General features: G+C 39.5%; 1 protein-coding gene across 8 annotated transcripts in view; it reads left to right on the forward strand.

Moving 5' to 3' along the window:
- Positions 1 to 19,103, forward strand: part of NTNG1 (netrin G1) — a 149,750-nt gene that overhangs the window by 63,462 nt on the left and 67,185 nt on the right. For all 8 annotated transcript variants that reach the window (XM_032696421.1, XM_032696418.1, XM_032696416.1 and 5 more), the window contains exon 3: positions 604 to 1,244. In XM_032696421.1, coding sequence (XP_032552312.1) covers positions 604 to 1,244 — 641 coding nt within the window. The remainder of the gene's footprint in view (positions 1 to 603; positions 1,245 to 19,103) is intronic.

The following is a 19,103-nucleotide window of genomic DNA, read 5'->3' on the forward strand; positions in this document are numbered from 1 at the left end:
GCAAGTGTAAAGGTTTTAAGGCAAGGTGGTGTTGAGCTGGGAGCATGGTTAAGCATGATAAATTTCACATCCGGGTGAAAGGAAACTCGAAGGTGTACTGAATACTGGTTCATATTGAGTGCATACAGGCTGCGCTGCTAACCAGAAAACACTTGCCCTAAAAATTACTTCTTTCGTGGGTGGAGCTCTGAGGAATATACTTGTTTTGAAAAGTAATTCTCTTTGGCTGCTGCGCTTTCTAAGAAGAGTTGGAGTTACTGAACTATTAAAGACTTGCCTACTGTTCTCTGTCTTTTGTGACTCAATCCCTGGTCTGAGCCATTCAGGGTAAATAAGGTTTTTTCTTTCTTTAGCATATACTAAGAAAAATGTTAATATTACAGAAGCAGGGATGCTCTATATGTTAGGTTTGTACATTTACTTTGACAGGTAAAATGGCCAGGATAAATCTCATTAAGATAAAGGTATTACTTGCAAGCATTTGTTTTTTCTCTCTTGGTTTAACTCCTGGAGAAAAAGCAGCAGTTCTCAGTCAAGAAACATCTTTATGTGTCACAGTCACCTATACTGTGCCTCTTGTAACACTGTTTTGCTCTTTTTCAGGGGAATCCCTACATGTGCAATAATGAATGTGATGCAAGTACCCAAGAACTGGCTCATCCTCCAGAACTGATGTTTGATCTTGAAGGAAGACATCCCTCCACGTTTTGGCAGTCCACAACTTGGAAGGATTATCCAAAGCCTCTTCATGTTAATATTACGCTCTCCTGGAACAAAACCATTGAGCTCACAGATAACATAGTTATCACTTTTGAATCTGGCCGTCCAGACCAAATGATCCTGGAGAAATCACTCGACTATGGACGAACATGGCAGCCCTACCAGTACTATGCCACAGACTGCTTAGATGCTTTTCACATGGATCCAAAATCAGTGAGGGATTTATCACAGCACACAGTCCTAGAAATCATTTGCACAGAGGAATACTCTACTGGGTACATGACAAATAGTAAAATAATCCACTTTGAAATTAAAGATAGATTTGCTTTTTTTGCTGGACCTCGGCTTCATAACATGGCTTCTCTTTATGGCCAGCTTGACACAACCAAGAAGTTAAGAGATTTCTTTACCATCACGGATCTGAGGATAAGACTGCTTAGGCCAGCAACGGGTGAAATATATGTAGATGAGCAACACCTGGCACGCTACTTTTATGCAATTTCAGACATAAGGGTATATGGAAGGTAAGTGAATATATAACTTTAGAAACAGGCATGTGTTTGATTTTAGAAGTTATTCAAAACCGTTTATTTCCCTAAACATGATGACATTTTCTGTGAAGACATGTTCATTGGAAATCAGGCTCACCTGAAGGCTGTTTCTGGTCATATTAGAAGTTTCTGGCTCTCACAGGACAAAATCCTAGGTGTTCGCAGGCACTAGCCTTGGATCTTGAGCCCTAGGTCTCACAAGCAGGATAGCATTGCTTCATATGTTGGCTCAGAAATTCACCCTGGCAGTGAGACACTTTCTTCTTTTATGTAGTTGGAGCCTGCTCTGAGAGCAGTTAACTAAAAACAGAGATTCTATTTTATCATTTGACTTTTCCAGGCCCTTAATGTAAGCTGTGATTGATACAGCAGCTCTTGCATGAACTCTTCCCTCTAGGTCCAGCTGTGAACAAGGAGGGCAGCAGAGAGTAGAGTCCATTCCTTGTACTTTAATTAGCTCTGAAATGCAGTGAAGATGATTTAAAATGGAAAAAAACAACAGTGTTTTAGAGAGACTGATTTGAATATAACAAAGATGATTATTCAGCTGGATTCAAGACAAAGAGTTCCCTTTAGGGCAAGCAGTGGCCAGTGTCAGGTGCTGTAGTCCCAAAAATAAGAACCGTGTGATGACATTCCTATCAGGAAATTGTCTTCCCAACTCAAACTAGCAATTGACTGATGCCCTCAAGCAGGAGGGTGATCCTTTTACATGTGTCTTGGATGCCAGTTTGTTCCGAAGAAATAAATGGGATCATCTCTATTAGCAATTCACTCACCTCTCTTTCACTCACCTTATCTTTCTCTGTTTCTTCTGTGGAGAGTTGAAGTCTTCCATTTTAAAAAACCTTTTTTCTTTTTTTTTTTTCAGAGAAGCTAAGTATCAAAACAAATGGAAAAGCTAATGCACCTTGGAAGGCCAGGGGCTCTCATTGCAGACACAGAACTGAGTGGAAAAAAAATAGTGACTGTGATTATATAAAACACTGGTGCTATATTTTTATTATTCCTGTGGTGAAAATCAAAATCATCAAAATACATTTCTTAGGACTGTAGATTTAGTATGTAGTTACGGTCTTCTGTATCCACACCAAATACATACCCATACATGAAGGATCACTAATTTAACATTAGAAAGTATAAGATAAATGTTGCTGTTTTAAGAATTCTTCTTGTAATACTCATTAGTTACATTGTAAATAATATTTCTGAAGTCTTTTGGGAGGGCTAAGTGGATTGTAAACAGCTTAAGATACTGTTTTAATTAGTTTGATAAAATTAGTCTCAGTGTAGAAAAAAAAATTACACCTATGTTCTATTTAATGTGTATCCTTTCTCCGCTGGACTCCACATAGGTTAGCTCTACTGAGGCATCATATCAAAGCTCAGGATTTGAAGATCCTTAGGCTTTAAGGAAAGCCTGCTCCCCATCTGAAAACCAATTTGGAGCTTAGTCTGACTTCAATTAGACTATCAGTGCTTTATCAAAGAAAGCATCTGAAGGATTAAAAAAGGGTGCATTGCATGCAAATTAGAAACAGGAACCTTCTGAGAACATCTGGGGCTCAGCAATCTTGTGAAAAATTATCTATAGAAATGAAGCATGACTGTACAGAGAACTTATCTGATGCTGATGCTTGTTGTCTAAATGCTGCAGTAATTGGACACATGCTTTAAAAGAAATATCTGATAGGTAATAGTACTTCACTAGATTAGATTCATGTGAATTCTTATCACTGTTCTGCTAATGAGAAGAACAGCTCTTTAGGGATTTGGTGCCGTTTCCTTCAGTATCTTGTGAACCCTCCTTGTTAAAGACTTCAGGGCTTGCTTACTGCTAAGTAGCTGTGGGGCTGCAAGACACAGCTCCTGGTTGTTAAGGTGCACCAAATGTAACTTGCAGTAAGCCCACTGTCACCTGGTTTTAGGTATTTTTTTTGTCCCTACCAGAAACCTTATAGCCCCCTCCAGAGTCTCCCAATCAGCATTCCAGGCATGTGCCCTGGCATGCCCTAAGCATGGTAACTAGTGGAGGAAAGCAAGGGTTACCAGGGTGGTTGTGCCACTCTTTCTGATTCAGCTGAGCTTTCCAGCTGTTAGTTACAGCTTCATTTAGGATGTTAACTGGAAATTAAGTTACAAATGTATTTTATTTTGCTACAATGTTTCATATTATGGGACGTGAGACCCGGATATTTGTATCCATTTGGTAAAGATAGCTCAAACTATTCCATGAAGATAGGATACAAAGGGACATTACCAAGGAACTTGACATGTAGTGGGTGAGTGATGCTAGCAGACACTCTTTAAAGCTAGTCCTTTTTCTGAAAAACATAACCTGTAGGTTAAGTATGGTTAAAATCACCAAAGTTCATAATAGCATATTTCTAAAGGCAGCATAAAATGTAATTTGTTTCGTAATGTGTTTTAAGGGACAATGACAGTGAAAAGCATCTATCTTAAAGCCACTATGTTAAATATACAGGATACTGAAGTGGTTAATACTTCACAATGAATTATTAATTTGCCCACTTAATATAGGGTTTGTTTTGTCATTGGTTTGCATTTTGGTGTGAAATAAGGCTGATGTATGTTGCATTAGAGATGAAAACTTGCGTCCTCTCAATGAATGCCTTCCTTCCTCTATTTATCCACCTGTTTATCCATCTTCAATTTACCACTTCCATTGTGTATTTATTAAGGTGATGAAAAAGGGAAACATGGCTGTTAGCAATTTCAGCAACCCCATTGTGCTCACATTATTCAAGAAACCTAATAATCCACATGAACTAATTCTGACTTACTGATGGTCTGCTTCACTAAATCAGGGTGATTTTTTCTAGTGAATAATGGACGTTGTAGTGTGCCAGTACCTTAATTAAAGAGACCCTCTCTTAGTCTTGATCTTATTTTAATTTACAGGGTAATACTACAATAATATCACTAATGGAAGGTACATTAAAGGGCATAAAGTAGCATTAACTGTATTAAATTATGGCACTTGTGTTAATTAACTGCTGAAGCAAGATGGTACAACGACTAGAAAGGTCAACTAATGCATAAAGAAAGTCTTCTGGGATGGGAAGCTAAGAAAGAGCAGACATTTTTCCCCTGCTCTAGCCTTGCTGCAGAGGATCAGAGTGTGTCCTGTGCAGTAACCTCAGGAAGGTTTCTCTCACTTTTCTGCCTGCAGAGGTGGCCTGAGCTGTCTGCAGGCTCTGCCTGTCTCTGACTCCTTGTGAAGAACAGTCCTGGCAGTAAGCCATGAGGTACAGCTCCGATTTTTAAACATTTTTTTTTTTAGAAGAAGAAGTTCACTAAAATGCTGATAATAATTCCTTTGAAGTCAAGCAAAAGGTTCCTAGCAGATTTTGGGTCAGACTGCTAAAGGTTTAACAATGTTCATTTTAAAGTATTTTTTCTTTGTTATATTTTTAGTGGCATGTACATTTATACACTGTAAATTAACTGTAATTTGGGATACTAGTAAAAAAAACATTGTCCCAGTGGGTAACAGAATGTCTAGCTGGCTAAAACAAAGGCTCTTATTGCTTTTGAATGATTATGTTTTGATCTAAGAGCCACCAGTTTCTTTCTGACACCAGAATATCCAGCCTCTGTACGATGTTATTAAGCCCTTTGGAATTTATTTTTATACTCTTCTTGCCTTGAAGCTTCTGCATTTAAGCCCCAGGGTTTTCTGACCCCATCTCAGCTACGATTCCTGTTCCAGCAGCAAAAGAAACCTCTAACTCACAGTACACAAATGAAAAGTAACCTCAATTTTAACACTTTCTTGCTCTCACCTTATCTCTTCTAAATTTAAATCCATCTCAGTATCTGAATAAATTACTCCAAAGGAAAGTATACTTTCTACTTAGGGGCTTGGGGCTTTTCTGTCTTCTTAGTCAGCCTACCCCTCCTGCCAGTTGTGACCCTGAACCGCTCAGTGAGGCTGTGGTGGGTTTGGGGTGGGTGAGTGCCCTTCCCCTGAGTGGGGAGCTCTCCCTGCCTCCTTCAGTAGTCCCAGTGGGGAGGCTGGGCTCTGCTGGGTTTCATCCTCTTGCTTGTTCTGCCAATCCAGTCTATGGATGGATTACTTGGATTAAAACTGCATGTTACTCTGTCATACACTTGGCATAATATCCCTCTGTAATTTACCCAAAACCAGAACTTTTCCCTAGGGAAGTGATAATAGATAGAAATGCTGTAATTTTATTTATAATAGAAAATGTTTTCATTGGTGTTTAGCTCAGAACCAGACCATCAATATTAAGATACACAGGCTCCTAGCTTTTAAGGAGACAACTGAATACCATTCTTGCTTCTAATATTTATTTACTGTACTTGAATAGTCTTTGTTTTACAGGAACACTTGCATAAGCAGCTTGTTATCCTTTGAGATTTCTACTAGTTTTTGGAGGGAATCTAGCAGTTTCTCTGATTAAATTATGAACTCATTAGAGAACAGGAAAGAAAAAGAAATGTATGTATTTAGGAGTGTGTCAATTTATCTTTAACTCCCAAATGCAATTTGCTTTTTTAATATATCTACTGTAATATGTCACTAAGGAAAATGGTCCGTCATTTTCTGTAAACAAATCTAGGATCATCAGGAATTGAGATAATTAAATGGTCACAGTGTGTATTCACACATGAGCAGTCTCCAGTGGTTTACTCAATATAGGTGTCCTGGGTGGGTTTTACTCCTGCCTGTGTTCAGATAATACTGGTTTCCACCCTCCATCGCAGCGACACAAGTCCTGTCCATCAGCTCAGTGTGGTCTGTCATAGTGACTGGAAGGGGAGCAGAGCAGTACAGCCTGAATGCTGTCCAGGACTCTCATTCTGCTATATGCTTTTGAAACGAGTGGGTTTTAATCGCCAGGTTTCACTCACCACCCTTGCTCACCAGCATTTGATCATCTTTTCTTGGCTCGTTTTGCAAGATGTCCAGTATTTCCATACTGATTTCCCCCAACTGTCTTTCAAGGAAGCTCAGTATCGTGCAGGATCGGGGTGTTTGAGGAGATGCACCAAGCCTTTTTGTAGTATAATTCATTTTGCCAATGAATATTAAAGGAGTAGAGATAAAACTCCTGATGAAAGAAATGAGAATTTTTTCTTTCTGTGTTGCTTTGTATGCTGAAAAGCTATCCAAAGAGCCTTTCTGAATAAATTCAGTGATTCCAATAGCTTGCAGAAACTTTCTTTCCTTTAAGCTTTTCATTTGAAAAGAGTTCAATTTAATGCAAACACTGAAATAAGCTTAAGGATCTCCTGGATCACATACACAAATGATTCCTGGCACAGGAATGTCCTTCAGATTGAGGTTGAAGCTGCAGTGGTACAACATATTATCACATTAAAAGTCCTGATATTAGTTTCAGATGCAATCCTGTAACTCCAGAGTAGTGTTAGTGAAGTTACCTTACTAACCCACAGAGCTTCAGATGCATGTAGGAGGAACAAAGGAAAACAAGTGATGGAAAGGAAGAGTGGACAGAAGGAAGGAAAGAAAGATAAAAAAGAGGAAGGAGTACCGAAGGAAGAAGGGTATCCCAGTTTCTGCTTAAAAGAAATCAAGAAAAAAACACACCTCTCAGCCTTTTCATGCTCTCCCCTCTTTGCATAATAAGGCTGATGTAAAGCAAGACAGTTCTGCTAAGTCCAGTGGTACAGTCACATGGAAAGACCTATTCAGAAACTGGAAAGGGAGTTAGTAAAGGTCAAGGTCTAATAGTATCATTATATGGGGTTTGTGAGAACCCTTCCTCCCATTCACTCTTGAGTCCATCTCTGGGATTAATGTGCCTCAGCAGTACTGGTGACCCGTGCACAAAGGGAATCATCATGGTCCCTACTTGATCACAGCAGGCTGTAGTGCAAAAAACTTCAGTAAAGCACGGGTTTAACATTTTGTTAACTGGGCTGAACAACAGGGTAAGTTTTCAACACTGCTGTAATTTTGTTTTCATAGAATATAATCTTGTTCATGGAAAATTAAGGAAAGAGCTACAGAAACAAATGGCAATGCTGCAAATTTAGCAGGCAGCAATATGGTCAGGGAAAAGAGATGAGGAGTTATGCTGCAGGTAATATTCCCAAGAGAAAGTCTGGCTGCTGACACATTCAAAAGAGCATAATGCTAGCTGCAACCCTTCACAGGAAAACAGGCTGTGTACTGGTTAGATTTGAGGGACACGGTAGAAATAAAAGGATACTGAATAGCAAGAGGTGTCCTAATGACAGTAGGAGGGAGCAGAAACTGGAGAACTTCTTGACATGCTACCACTCCTGAGTGAGACCACCTTTAATTTTAGCAGCATAGCAAGTCCTTGGAGCTTTAGAGTCTGTCTGTGAACAGCATCTGATTCCTCTCACAATAGTTCATCCAGACCTTTATGCTGGAAATGCTGCTATACCCTGGAGTAACATAGCTGTACTTCACTGGCAATTATTTTGACATTTCTGGAGTGATGGACACCATTTTAAAATAAGCTAAAACTAAACAAAAACATTTCAGGAAGAGACTGATAATCCATAGCTTTATACTGTAGGTTAAGTCTGATCAGGTCTTGGGACATACCATGGGTAATGCAATACATGGTACATACGTAAGCCCCTCTTCTAGTGCTGGAGGGCAGTTTTCTAAAATTATGCTCTTTCTTTGAACCCTTCAGTTTATCTTCTGACTTTGATGTTTTTGAAAATGTCAGTAGTTGTCTGCTTCTTCCTTGTAAACTCCCTGGAAGACTTGTGATTCTTTTCATTTTCTCCCCTAAATCTATTTGTGTCTTTGAGGTAGCTATGCAGAGTGTCTTTCCTCTCTGCCATGCAGCATGCCCACTTCCACCCTCTCCAGATGTGTGTTGTTCCATGATATTAGTCAGTATCTGATATATTAAGATTTATAAAGTACTTTGAAATACACTTAAGAAAGATTGGTAGAGAAGCACAGTGGATGGTTATAATCTGTCCTCTGTGCACCATCACTCATAAAACAGGCATGGAAGGGAGTAGTGGTACAAATGTTAATGATAGCAATGCTGTCCTGAATGTAGAGTGACGTGGTGGTTCCCATTTAACTGCCACCTGTATTTCTGTTACACTGCACATTAAATCTATTAACAACCAAAAAGATAAAATTTTATTACAATAAGGATATATACATTGAGATATGCGTCTTCACACTCAACTAATTAGTTACCATTTACTGTTTTCACTTTGCTTGGTGACATGTGGTATACAAATCATTACAATATGTTAAATGCAAATGGTTGGTAATAGGATAACCATCTGCTCACTGTTGGAAAGTTAGCAGAGGAATACAGTAACCTGTACTTCTAGTAACGATGCTAAACTCATATCCCTGAAATACCAAATAGCTAAAACCAGCTGCCTCCACTAATGCCAGCATTACTAATACATCTCTTACCCTTTTCATTTGCAGAAGTAAACCACATATTGTAAGAGGTAATTTTGTTCTTCATCTTGAACTTGATTTCAAGGCTGTAGTCTGTAACAGCAATGTGAACCACCGTAACGCAAAGCCTGATCTTTTTCTTATATTGTGTTGAGCCCTTTTGAACAGCCAATAAATAAACAGGCTGCCCACTCTTCTCAGGACATCTTTTCATCCATAAATATAATTAAACTCTCTTCCTCCCCTAACCTCAGCTGCCAGGCCCTTCTTCAGGGATGACATTATTTTGTAAGTGATAGATAGTTGGTGCATTGCTGTCTGGTAACATATTACACTAGAGACCAGCAAAAGGTGCCTGCCATATAATAAACTCCCATGCCCTATGAGCATTAAAGATCACTGCTGCAAAGAGGGATCAGTTATTTTGCCACAGACATGTATTATCAGGGGCTGTCACATACCTTCGTAATGAGCTTTTCTGGATACCCAAGCGACAAAGTAATGCATTGGAAAATTAGTAGTAGGACAAGAGTGAAGAACTGCCTGCCAAAGTTGAGGCTGTGCCTTCAAGCTAGAGCAGCTCCTTCTCCCCTTACCCATTCAGTCATCTGCTGGTCAGGGTCACTATCACAGTGCTGACATACTGGCTCCCCCATCAGTAATATATTGCACTATCACCCATCAGAGAGATTAATATGTTCCTGTACTAAATTCCCAAGACGTGGCTCTCAGCATTAAAGATGCTGAGGAATTAATTTGGCTCCAATTGTCTGAATGGAAAAGAAGTTTGTGATTGCATCCAAGTCAGATGCTGCTGAGGCTTGCTCAGGCTGTGTTGGGAGGGAGGGTTGGTGTTTTTTGGGGGAGTTTTATCTGGCATGGCAGTGTCTGATTTAAGATTATCCTTCCAGGGAAGCACCTGCAGGCTGCAGGAGAGGTCATTAGCCTGGCAGTTTCTCATCCCTGGAATGGATTACAGAATAAGATGCTTGGTCTACAGGATCTAGAAAACCTGTGGCTTTGTGTGGGTGTGCTGTCCTGCAAAGCTTTCCAAGTTTAAACAAATATTATAGGGAGACCTTTCGTGCTAACACATTTTCCTTTGTTGCCTTGCAAGAGGAGAAGCACTGGCTGAAGGCTGCACGTGTTTGGTGACGCCATTTTGGTTCACAGTGAACACCTGCCTGTTTCAAAATGGGGTGTCTGCACTTTAAAGTTATCTGGAGCATTTATAGACAGAGATGTTGTGATGAGCAGCACTTTATAATACCTCATAGGCATGGTGCCAAAGCCGGGAATTTGATAAGCTGAGGTCCTGAATTGGATTCCAGCGATGGTCACAAGTTTTAGGAAGCTCTCATTTGAAATTGCAAGCAGAGGAAAAACAGGATTCTTTCTCTTTAATTGTATTAGTTTTATTGAACTGAAGCATTGCTTCAGTTCCCAGAACACTTTATATATATTTTAATGCAAGTTACCAGAGACAGAACGGTTGCAGAACCGTTTATTGTTTCTGACTTTTATATTCGATAAAACTGATTTTACTCATTTTCCCCTCTAACTCTCTTGTGCATTAAGAATCTTTAGACTTTGGGATGGTGTTTACTGAAGTTGTCATAAACACAGTAATTTAACTTCTTTGATTTGGTAATGCTTCTATAGAGCTTTTGTTTAGGCCTGTTCAGAAAGTCAATCTAAGCCACATGAACATGAACTGGAGTCCAGGAACCTCTGGTAGCATTTTGTGCAGGAGAGGGAACATGATATTCATTCCCTCAGTGGCTGATCCCTTTTAATTGGCCTTAGATTTTTCTCATCGTATTTATTGAACTGTGGGCTGTTTCTTCCCAGTTAGAACTGAGGCTGTTGATTGTGTCATGTAAGCACAACCATGAATTGACTTGAAAATTTTTTTAAAAAACCCTGCCATTTCCACCCCCCAGTTAGAGCACAGAAGGTCCCACAACCTTCTACTCCACTGGGGGAGCAGAGACGGCAGGAACAGGGTGCATTGAGGGCAGTTGGGACAGGGGACAGAGCTGCAGTATGACAAGACATCTGTTTTGTCAGTGACCCACTTTGGGAAATCCTCCTTCCCTCCTCCCACACCCTGCATCCCTCCAGCTGCTCATTTCTCACTGTCTTTGTTTCTGTCTTTGGTGATCATGACTCCTTTAGTTGTAGCGCTGCCCATGTGGCTCAAAGAAGGAATTGAAACCTTCAGCAAGAACATCTCAATTTACAAAGAAAAAGTAAACCTATTATACTTTGTCAATGCAGAAAATTGCTTATCATTTAGCAAGCTTCATTAAAGATCCTGTGCTTATGGAACCATGCCTCCCTTCCTTTGAATGCCCCTGAAATAATTCTTCCAGCAGGACAGTGAAACAGCAAGGAGCCAGTTACATTTTTAATCACTTGTATCCCATAGGAATTGCAGTCTGCCAGCAAGGGCAGCTACTTCCCCTCTGCAACACAGGAGAAAAATTAAAAGGTGGGAAGCTGTGGTTCCAGAATGGTGTGTTATAGTTATTAATGAAGTAAAGATCAAACAATCTGAGTGTCATTAATTGCTAATATTCTGCTACTGAAAATGTTTAACCCAATCCAGAAGCTAGATGGGAGAGGGAGTGGGGGATGGAGAGAAGTAAAGGGTTTCATCCCCCTTTTCCATTTGATTTTTTCCTGAATGGTGAAGGGGAAGTGGAGAAACAGTTGGATGAAAGGAAAAGTAAAATAACATTTAATTTCTCCTCTACTGTACATGTCTCAAAGTTTCGACAGTGTAGAATCCTTACGCACCCAAACCAGTTTGTATCATTTTACCTTCTCATCAGGTAGATCAGTTAGTCACTGCAGAAGTAACTATCAACGTGGTGATTCCTTCCAGTAATAATCCTTTCAGGTAGATGACCACAACAGCCTCCATTCTGACATGTACAAATATCTCATGTTTTAGACTTGGTGTCTTAAAATATACAACTGCACTTTTGTTTTTTACAGATACTGAATGTCTATATTGAGAGATCAGATTCTGAAATATCTCTTTTTTCCAATGGTTACTTTTGGAGACTAATGCAGACTTTGGATTTTGTGGTCTATGTGTTTGTTTGTCTGTTAATGCTTCATAAAATATAGATGCTTTAAAGAGGAGGGATGCAGGACAGCCATACCACCAGAATGACAAAGGGTTATGTCTTTTGATTCCACAAGCAGGTGCAGTATATCGTTTTAATGCAGTTCATTGGTTTCCTCACTGTACAGTCATACCCAGGTTTTGACTAAGTAGAGTGTAGCTGAAATGGAGCCTGCTTGTGAACTGTGGAGAGGAGAGACATATGCTCTAAAGGCTTCATCCAAAGAGCATCACATTAGATTTTCAGAGGCATTTGGCATTTAAAATGAAATGACCTAAAGGTGGTTTAGTGCTGACTCTTGGATAAAATTAGGGATTTTGTAAATTTTGATTGTGTTTATTATACCAGGGCTTCTAAAAACCTCTTGCCCATATTAAGACCACAAAAAAGGCCTACTCCCAAAGAAAAAGGTTCTGCAATTTAAATTTGGCTGAGTGTATGTTGTAACAGAAGAGAGACTTTTTGGAGAGTTGTGCAAACATTTGCTGCAATGCAAACATAGTTAATATAACACAAAGTCCAGTCTCAGTGCTCTGTATACAGGAGCTTCCCTCTAACTCCTAACACATAAAATGTGTATTTTTTCATATCCTCATAAATTTAGCAGATTTTAAAAGAAACCAGGTTTAAAAATTCAGCTTCTATAACTAAATTAGTCAAACAAGAAAGAGAAAGAATTGCCCTGAGGTGTAGGGGAAACTTCATCCTAAGAAACTTGCCAGCAACAGCCCAGGGCACTTGTCCTACCTTGCAGCCACAGGAGCCAGGGCCAGCAAGACCAAGAAGGCGACAACTGTTTTGTCCTGGCTGTTCTTGGAGTTCACAGTCTGCAGTGCATGCATCTCAACAGAATCCTGTTACAGACTAAGACTTTTTTTCTCTTATTTTATCAAGTTCTTTATCTTCACAGGTAGGTCAGCATCTGAAAACCCAGACAATATCATAAAGGGGTAAAACAGAGACAAAACGCAGGAGTGATTTGCATAGGAAAAAAAAGGAATAGAAATGTTGTATTCTGAAAGCTACATTCAACTTCTGTTAGAAAATGCTTGAACAGGTGCCAGAAGCTTGTTACCTTTGTGATATGATTATACTTGCCACTAAGTCATTTGGTTCAGACCATTTGCTATATCATGATAAATCCGTATATAGCAGAAAATCCACAAGTGCTGCCCTTTTCCTCTCCTGAGGTTTTTTGCTCGGTGTGAAAGCAGAGAACAGCCTTAACAAGATCTGGGGGCAATTCTATGTCCTGTGTAATGCTCCCCCCTCCTGGCTTGTGTAGGTCAATGGAAGGAAATGCTGAGCAGGCATGAGAATAAATGAGGAACAACAATGAACAGTAATGGTGGGGACAGGAGGTGGTGACTGCTGTGGGCACCATCCTAAATCCCAGTAGAGCTGTCTCCATCCTTCTTCTCTGCAACTCTGTCCGAGAGAGAGAACACAGCTATAAAACACATCAGACACAGGCACCAACTTCTTCATCCCCAGAGTTATTACTTCCAAAGATATTTTCTAATAAAGTGGTCATTATGTTTTTCTTCTTGATTTTTTATTTGCATAATTCAGGTTTCTCATAATTATGCCCAAGTTCATTAAAGATAAAGCTCTGTGTCATGCAGGCATTCTTATAAGGACACTCTCAGGGCACCTTGTCTCTTCCTACTCATCAGGTCTTCAGGACAAATACCTCTTCTTATTTTCAGTTGATGGCACCTCTCTGTCAGTGTGCAAACAAAACCCAATTCATTTTGAACAGCACTCTCCTTATGCCCTGAAGAATGCTTTAATGCAAGGAAGCTCTTGTTCACCATCTGACTGTCTATGCCCCAAATCAGATCCTGTCCCATCTTGCTAGATATGTTCCTTGTAATAGCCTGCTGCTTGAGAAATAGACGCTGCTAGACATCCCTGTATTAATGACTTTTTTTTTCAAATCCAGGCTCTTTCTTTACCTGCATCTGTTAGTTCTCCATTATTTTTCATAGAGCTATTTATTATATATATATATATATATATATATATATATGCAAGCATTTTACTTCCAGATTAGCTCATTCTTTGAGAACACAAACAGACTGTATATTTTCCAGGGGAGTTTGATGCTGAGGAAGCCTGGTTGACATTTCAGGGGAAACTGAAAAGTTTGTATGGGATTTTAAAAACTGTGTTATGCAAGACGGAATTGCTAAAGTTTGTTCTTCAGTATAAACATGTACTGATTGTTTCTGTCAGCAGTATTTCACAATTTGCTTTCCCCTCTGACAGCCTTACATTATTCATAACTTGCAATCTATTCCTTAAATTTTCAGTTATAAGAGTTTCCTGGCGGGGGTCACACAATATGAAGGGAAGTATTGATTTGAAACATTTAAAATATAAATGAAGTTGTTTAGTTCTTCTGGTACATGGAATATTATAGTCACTGGATCAAATTCGACCTCCCAGCATGTCTGTTTTTGAAGACAACAAAAACATGTTCCCAGCTTCTCAGTGGACAGTGCAGCTTCTGTGTGAACATTCTTTGATTTACCCAGTATTTGTTAAAAACAAACATGAATAATAAATGTTTCAGTGCACTTGAAGGCCAAAAGCAATCATTATTTTATTCGCATCTGACATTAGGTCAGAATTTTAAGACTCTGCTTTAAAGCTACCAGCCCTTTGCCATCTAAACTTATCAAAGCAGTGTCATCAACCCCATTTCACAAAGACATACACAAAGCCTCTTGTCCCATGTCACATGAGTTTGGGGCTAGGGCAAGTATTAACCCCAGTGGCAGACCTGTTTTGGTCCTGGGGGAAAACCAGTGTTGGTGGTACCACGATGGGCAGGCCTGTACACACGTCCATACATCACCTGCTTGCTGCTCCCAGGCCAATGCCAGAAGCCAGGTCTCCTCTCCCTTTCACCATTTGAAGTTCAAGAGCTCCTTTCCAGCTGCTTCTGATTAATGAATAGGACTGCCTAGCTCTGACCACCCAGCTCCAAGAAGACCAAGTCATCCATTAGGAGTCATACCCACAGACCATCTGTGGTCCTTGTGGGCCCTTTCCAACTCAGAATATTCTGTGCTTCTGTGGTTATCTCAAGTATTCTCTTACTAAAAAGCCTTTAAAATTTTCCTATCTTGTTTAATTCCACTGGCTTTAATATGAAATAATAAAACGTTTGCAGATCTAACCAGTATAGTGGCTTCAAGATAACAATAAGTAGTGTCTATAATTAAACAGTAGTCATATGGTATTTTTGAAAAAGAAAGTAATCTTTCTCTACACAAAGTCACCAACTGAAATATATTAGATGAAAGAAGAATTGTTTTCCCAAATTAAAAAGAAAAGATACAGTTAGAACTTCATTTCCTGAACTGTTTAAAATTACTCACAACAAATAATTTCATTGTGCCAGTTGTTATACCAACAGGGCTAGAGGTAAAGTGACCCAACAGCTCTTTTTCAGTATCTAAGTTAGCTAGAGGATGCTAAGTGCTTTTGACATACTTCAACAGCTCACTTGTCATCTAGTTTTCTTCAGCAGGAGAAAGGATTAGTATTTTTGAAGTATGAATTATTCACAGAAGAAAATTCTATCCGGAATGGCTAAAAGTATCAGAATTCAACTCACATTAATAAGTAGTTTTGACTGATTTTTTTGAGAACTCAAAAAAAGGCACAATTTTTCCTTTGGAAATATTGTTGTTTAAAAAAAAAATTCAAAAATAATTTCTAAAATTGGATTTAAAATCTGTAAATAAAACAACGCATTTCATTTGACACAAATTATTTTTTCCCCCAGTTTTTTTCAGTTCAATCAGTGAACTGAAAAATCAATTGTTTACATGGCACTACTGGCAAATAATTCGTATCATAATAATTCCAGAGGGAATTATTCTGTGACAAGGAGCTTATACTGTATGGATTTTGAAAGTTAAAAAATTGAGGCTAGCATGATAAACAATGAGAAATGTTGTTTGGTTTTTTAACTTTTCTCTTTTAAGTTATGACCTCCAATTGAGACAAAAAACTAAAAGAAAAGAAAAAGAAATAAAAAAGGGACAATAAAAGTTGTATGTATTTTAAAGTGGATTGGGAGTGTCGGCTTTGGTAATAAGCAACTACCAATTCCCAATTATTTTAGATGGAGCTGTGAGGCTTAAGCTTTTTGAAAATCAACCCTAATGAAACACAAGAAAACACCAGAACAAAACCACTTTTGAAATATTTAGTCAGCATTAGTTGCTCTGAACAGTTCATTATGCACCCTCAGCTTTTATAGTTGAATCATGAATACCTCGGAACACGCTCCAGAAAAGAACAGAGCTGCTTTATGCCTTATAATTATCCTTAAAGTTCAAGTTCAGCAACATGATTTTTCAAAAAGAGATCAATTAACCTGCCCTCGCAGTAAGCACGTTCTTCTCCTTCGGCCGTGTGAGAAGCACCACGCGGAGGCAGCGGCAGGACCCGGCAGAGCGCGGTGGGACGGGGCCAGCGCTCCGCACGCAGCGGCTGCCCTGCGCTCCTTGCTTCTTGGTAATCATGGCATCACTGCAGAGGGAGAGGGGCGATTCCAAGGCCTTAAAGTCAGGAATACCAAGGAGTAATATCAGCTATAACCAGCAGAACAGCAAACCACTGGCAGGGAACAGGAGGAAACAGTTTAGCTGTGTGAAAAGGTGCCTTTCAGAGTGGTTGCAACGATGAATCTTGGGTAATGGCTTCTGTGCAGATGAGGAGTGAGGAAAAAGTCTGAAAAGACGAATATTAAGCTATTTATCAGAATCAAACATTAGTTTTTGGCTAGGCTGTGTCCTCATAATTTAATGATAATTTACATATTTGTTATATAAAAGTATCCATGAAGAAGCCATTAAATCATATGTGAAAAGTTTTCACATCTGGATTCTCAGGAGTCTCAAAAGACAACCTGAATTACATTTCTGCTTATGCCCTCACTTACCCTGGTTTTTCTAAATGTCCAGTCACTGCCTAGACATCTCATGGTGATATTAAAAATAAAAAAGTGCTTTTATCAATATTTCTTTACCTTTCCCTAATATATCTCCTATAGAACAAGACAGATAAAAGAAAGGAAATCTGATTTTGTCTATTTAAAGCACTTGAATCCTGGGCTTTTCAGGGACTGTTAGGTTGTATGTAGCTATTTATTAACAGAACTTACTGGAATGAGAACTCAGCCTTTTTTCTCTACGTGTGCTTTATTGCTGGTTGTGTGTATTGGTGGTACACCTGAAGCAAAAGGCAGCCAACATATGTAGCAAAAAAACCAAGGATATTTTCAATAGACCTTTTATCTTTGGAGAAAAGTCTGACTCCTTTCTGGCTGTTTTTAAACAGAAGTGCAACCTCCTGATCAACTGCCCAAATCTTTCCTGCTGGCTCCTATCCCTTGCTCCAGCTCCATTTCCTTGCACATCCTGCATGAATCCTGTCGCTGCAGGAGCCTGCCCAGTTCGGGGGATCACAGGAGCTACCATGAGTTGGCTTGAACCAGCAGCTCTGAAAGGGTTAAACAACCTCTGTGAATTATTCTGCTTTGTGTTTGCTTTTCTCTCAACTACAACCCACCTTCTTCTTGGAAACAATTTTTCCATGGTCTTGGTGTTTTTTTGGAAAGGAGGTGGAAGTCTCATCAGAGCTTTGTTTGATTTGTAAAATCCCCTCACCTGCAGACCTAAACAGAACAAGAGGGGTTAAAAGCAGAGCTAGTCACAGCAGATGCCTATCAGAGAATGAGCAAGAGAGAAGGTTCCTCACTGAGTCCTGATAACCAGCACCCAGAGAAAAACCTTTCCTGTTACTGACTGCAGTAGGAACAGGACCTTGCTACTCATTGCATTAAAGCTATCAGAGAGATCTCACTTTGTCAAGTGATACCTGATGTCCAAAAGTCAGTGTATGTGGGGTGGGCTATTCTGCACCTCTTCCCTGCCCACATGCAGGATCCCGCCCTACCAGCTGCTGTGGGGGCCAGTCCTTGTGCAGGACACCCGTTGAGGACAGCAGGGTGTCTCTGCCCTGAGCCAGGGCTTACACCCACTGCTCCTCTCAGGAGTATTCCTCAGAGTAGCACAAGGCATATTGTCTCTCCCTTGGAGGCAACCAGTTTCAGTCCCTACGCCACTATTCTATATATACCATCTCTGCAGCAGTGACTAGTAGGGGCACATTTGAGCTTTTAAATGAGTCCATGGGAGGTCTCTTAAACAGAAATGCTTTAAAATCTTTTGAAAAGAGCAGCAGATGTACTGCTTCACAGAACTGGTTTCCCTGGTGTTGAATTCTGCGTGCACCATGGATATTTTTATGCTGCTTTTCTCTATTATAGTCCTCAAAAAGTTACCAAAATCAGTATGAAATTAACCTTGCTTGTTTCTCATGTAGCAGAAACACTGCTCTCCTGCCAATGTCTCATAAAAATACTTTATTCCCTACTGTGACACAATAGGTGCTACACCCTGAGTCATTCTCTAAGCTTGAAGTAAAGGTATTTCTGCTTCAGTCAGGTCCATCCAGCATCGATTGTGGGCACAAATTTGTAACAGCTCACTTTAGGGTATTGCTGCGTGAGAGAATAAAATTTCCCTCACTGCAGACAGTTAAACAACATTTTTGAATGGTATTGTAGGCATGTCCGCTTGGATGGTAATTTAATGACCACAATTCTAGACCTCCCACACAACAAATTGTTCCTTTTCAGTGTTGTGTTGAGAAAAAGAATTCAGGATACCAGCTGGCAGCTGATGCTGTGAAATACTACTTACAAATAAAGACAGGAAATTTGGTGTAATCACTAGCATCTTAGAGCAGCTTTCTTGGGATTGCTGCTGAGCAGATGTAAGACTGGTATTTATTAATTAAATTAAACCCAGGAAAATTGGTTTCTCAATAAACTTAAAAGTGGTGATGCACATTAGCAAAATGCTGGGAATTTCCAATCTAATGTTCAGATTTGTATTGGGAGAAAACAGTGACTCCTGAAGACTTCTTAATTTCTGTTTTTAAATTTGTAAGCTATAAAATTTTGCAATGATATATTGATCCGCCATTTATCAGAGGCTTGTGTGCCACATTCTTAAAAATCTACCAGGTTGCGGTACAGACTTTTACACTTGCTGTGATAAAGTGGTTAAATTCTGCCAGGTGGTATTACAGCAATTAAAATAGGTGTGTTTTGGGTATCTGTTCATGTCTATAGACTAGTTGATAATGACTTACTGCCTAATAATGGATGGCAAACTAAGG

This window comes from Chiroxiphia lanceolata, chromosome 9 (assembly GCF_009829145.1).
Source record: "Chiroxiphia lanceolata isolate bChiLan1 chromosome 9, bChiLan1.pri, whole genome shotgun sequence".
In the NCBI taxonomy this organism is placed as follows: Eukaryota; Metazoa; Chordata; class Aves; order Passeriformes; family Pipridae; genus Chiroxiphia; species Chiroxiphia lanceolata.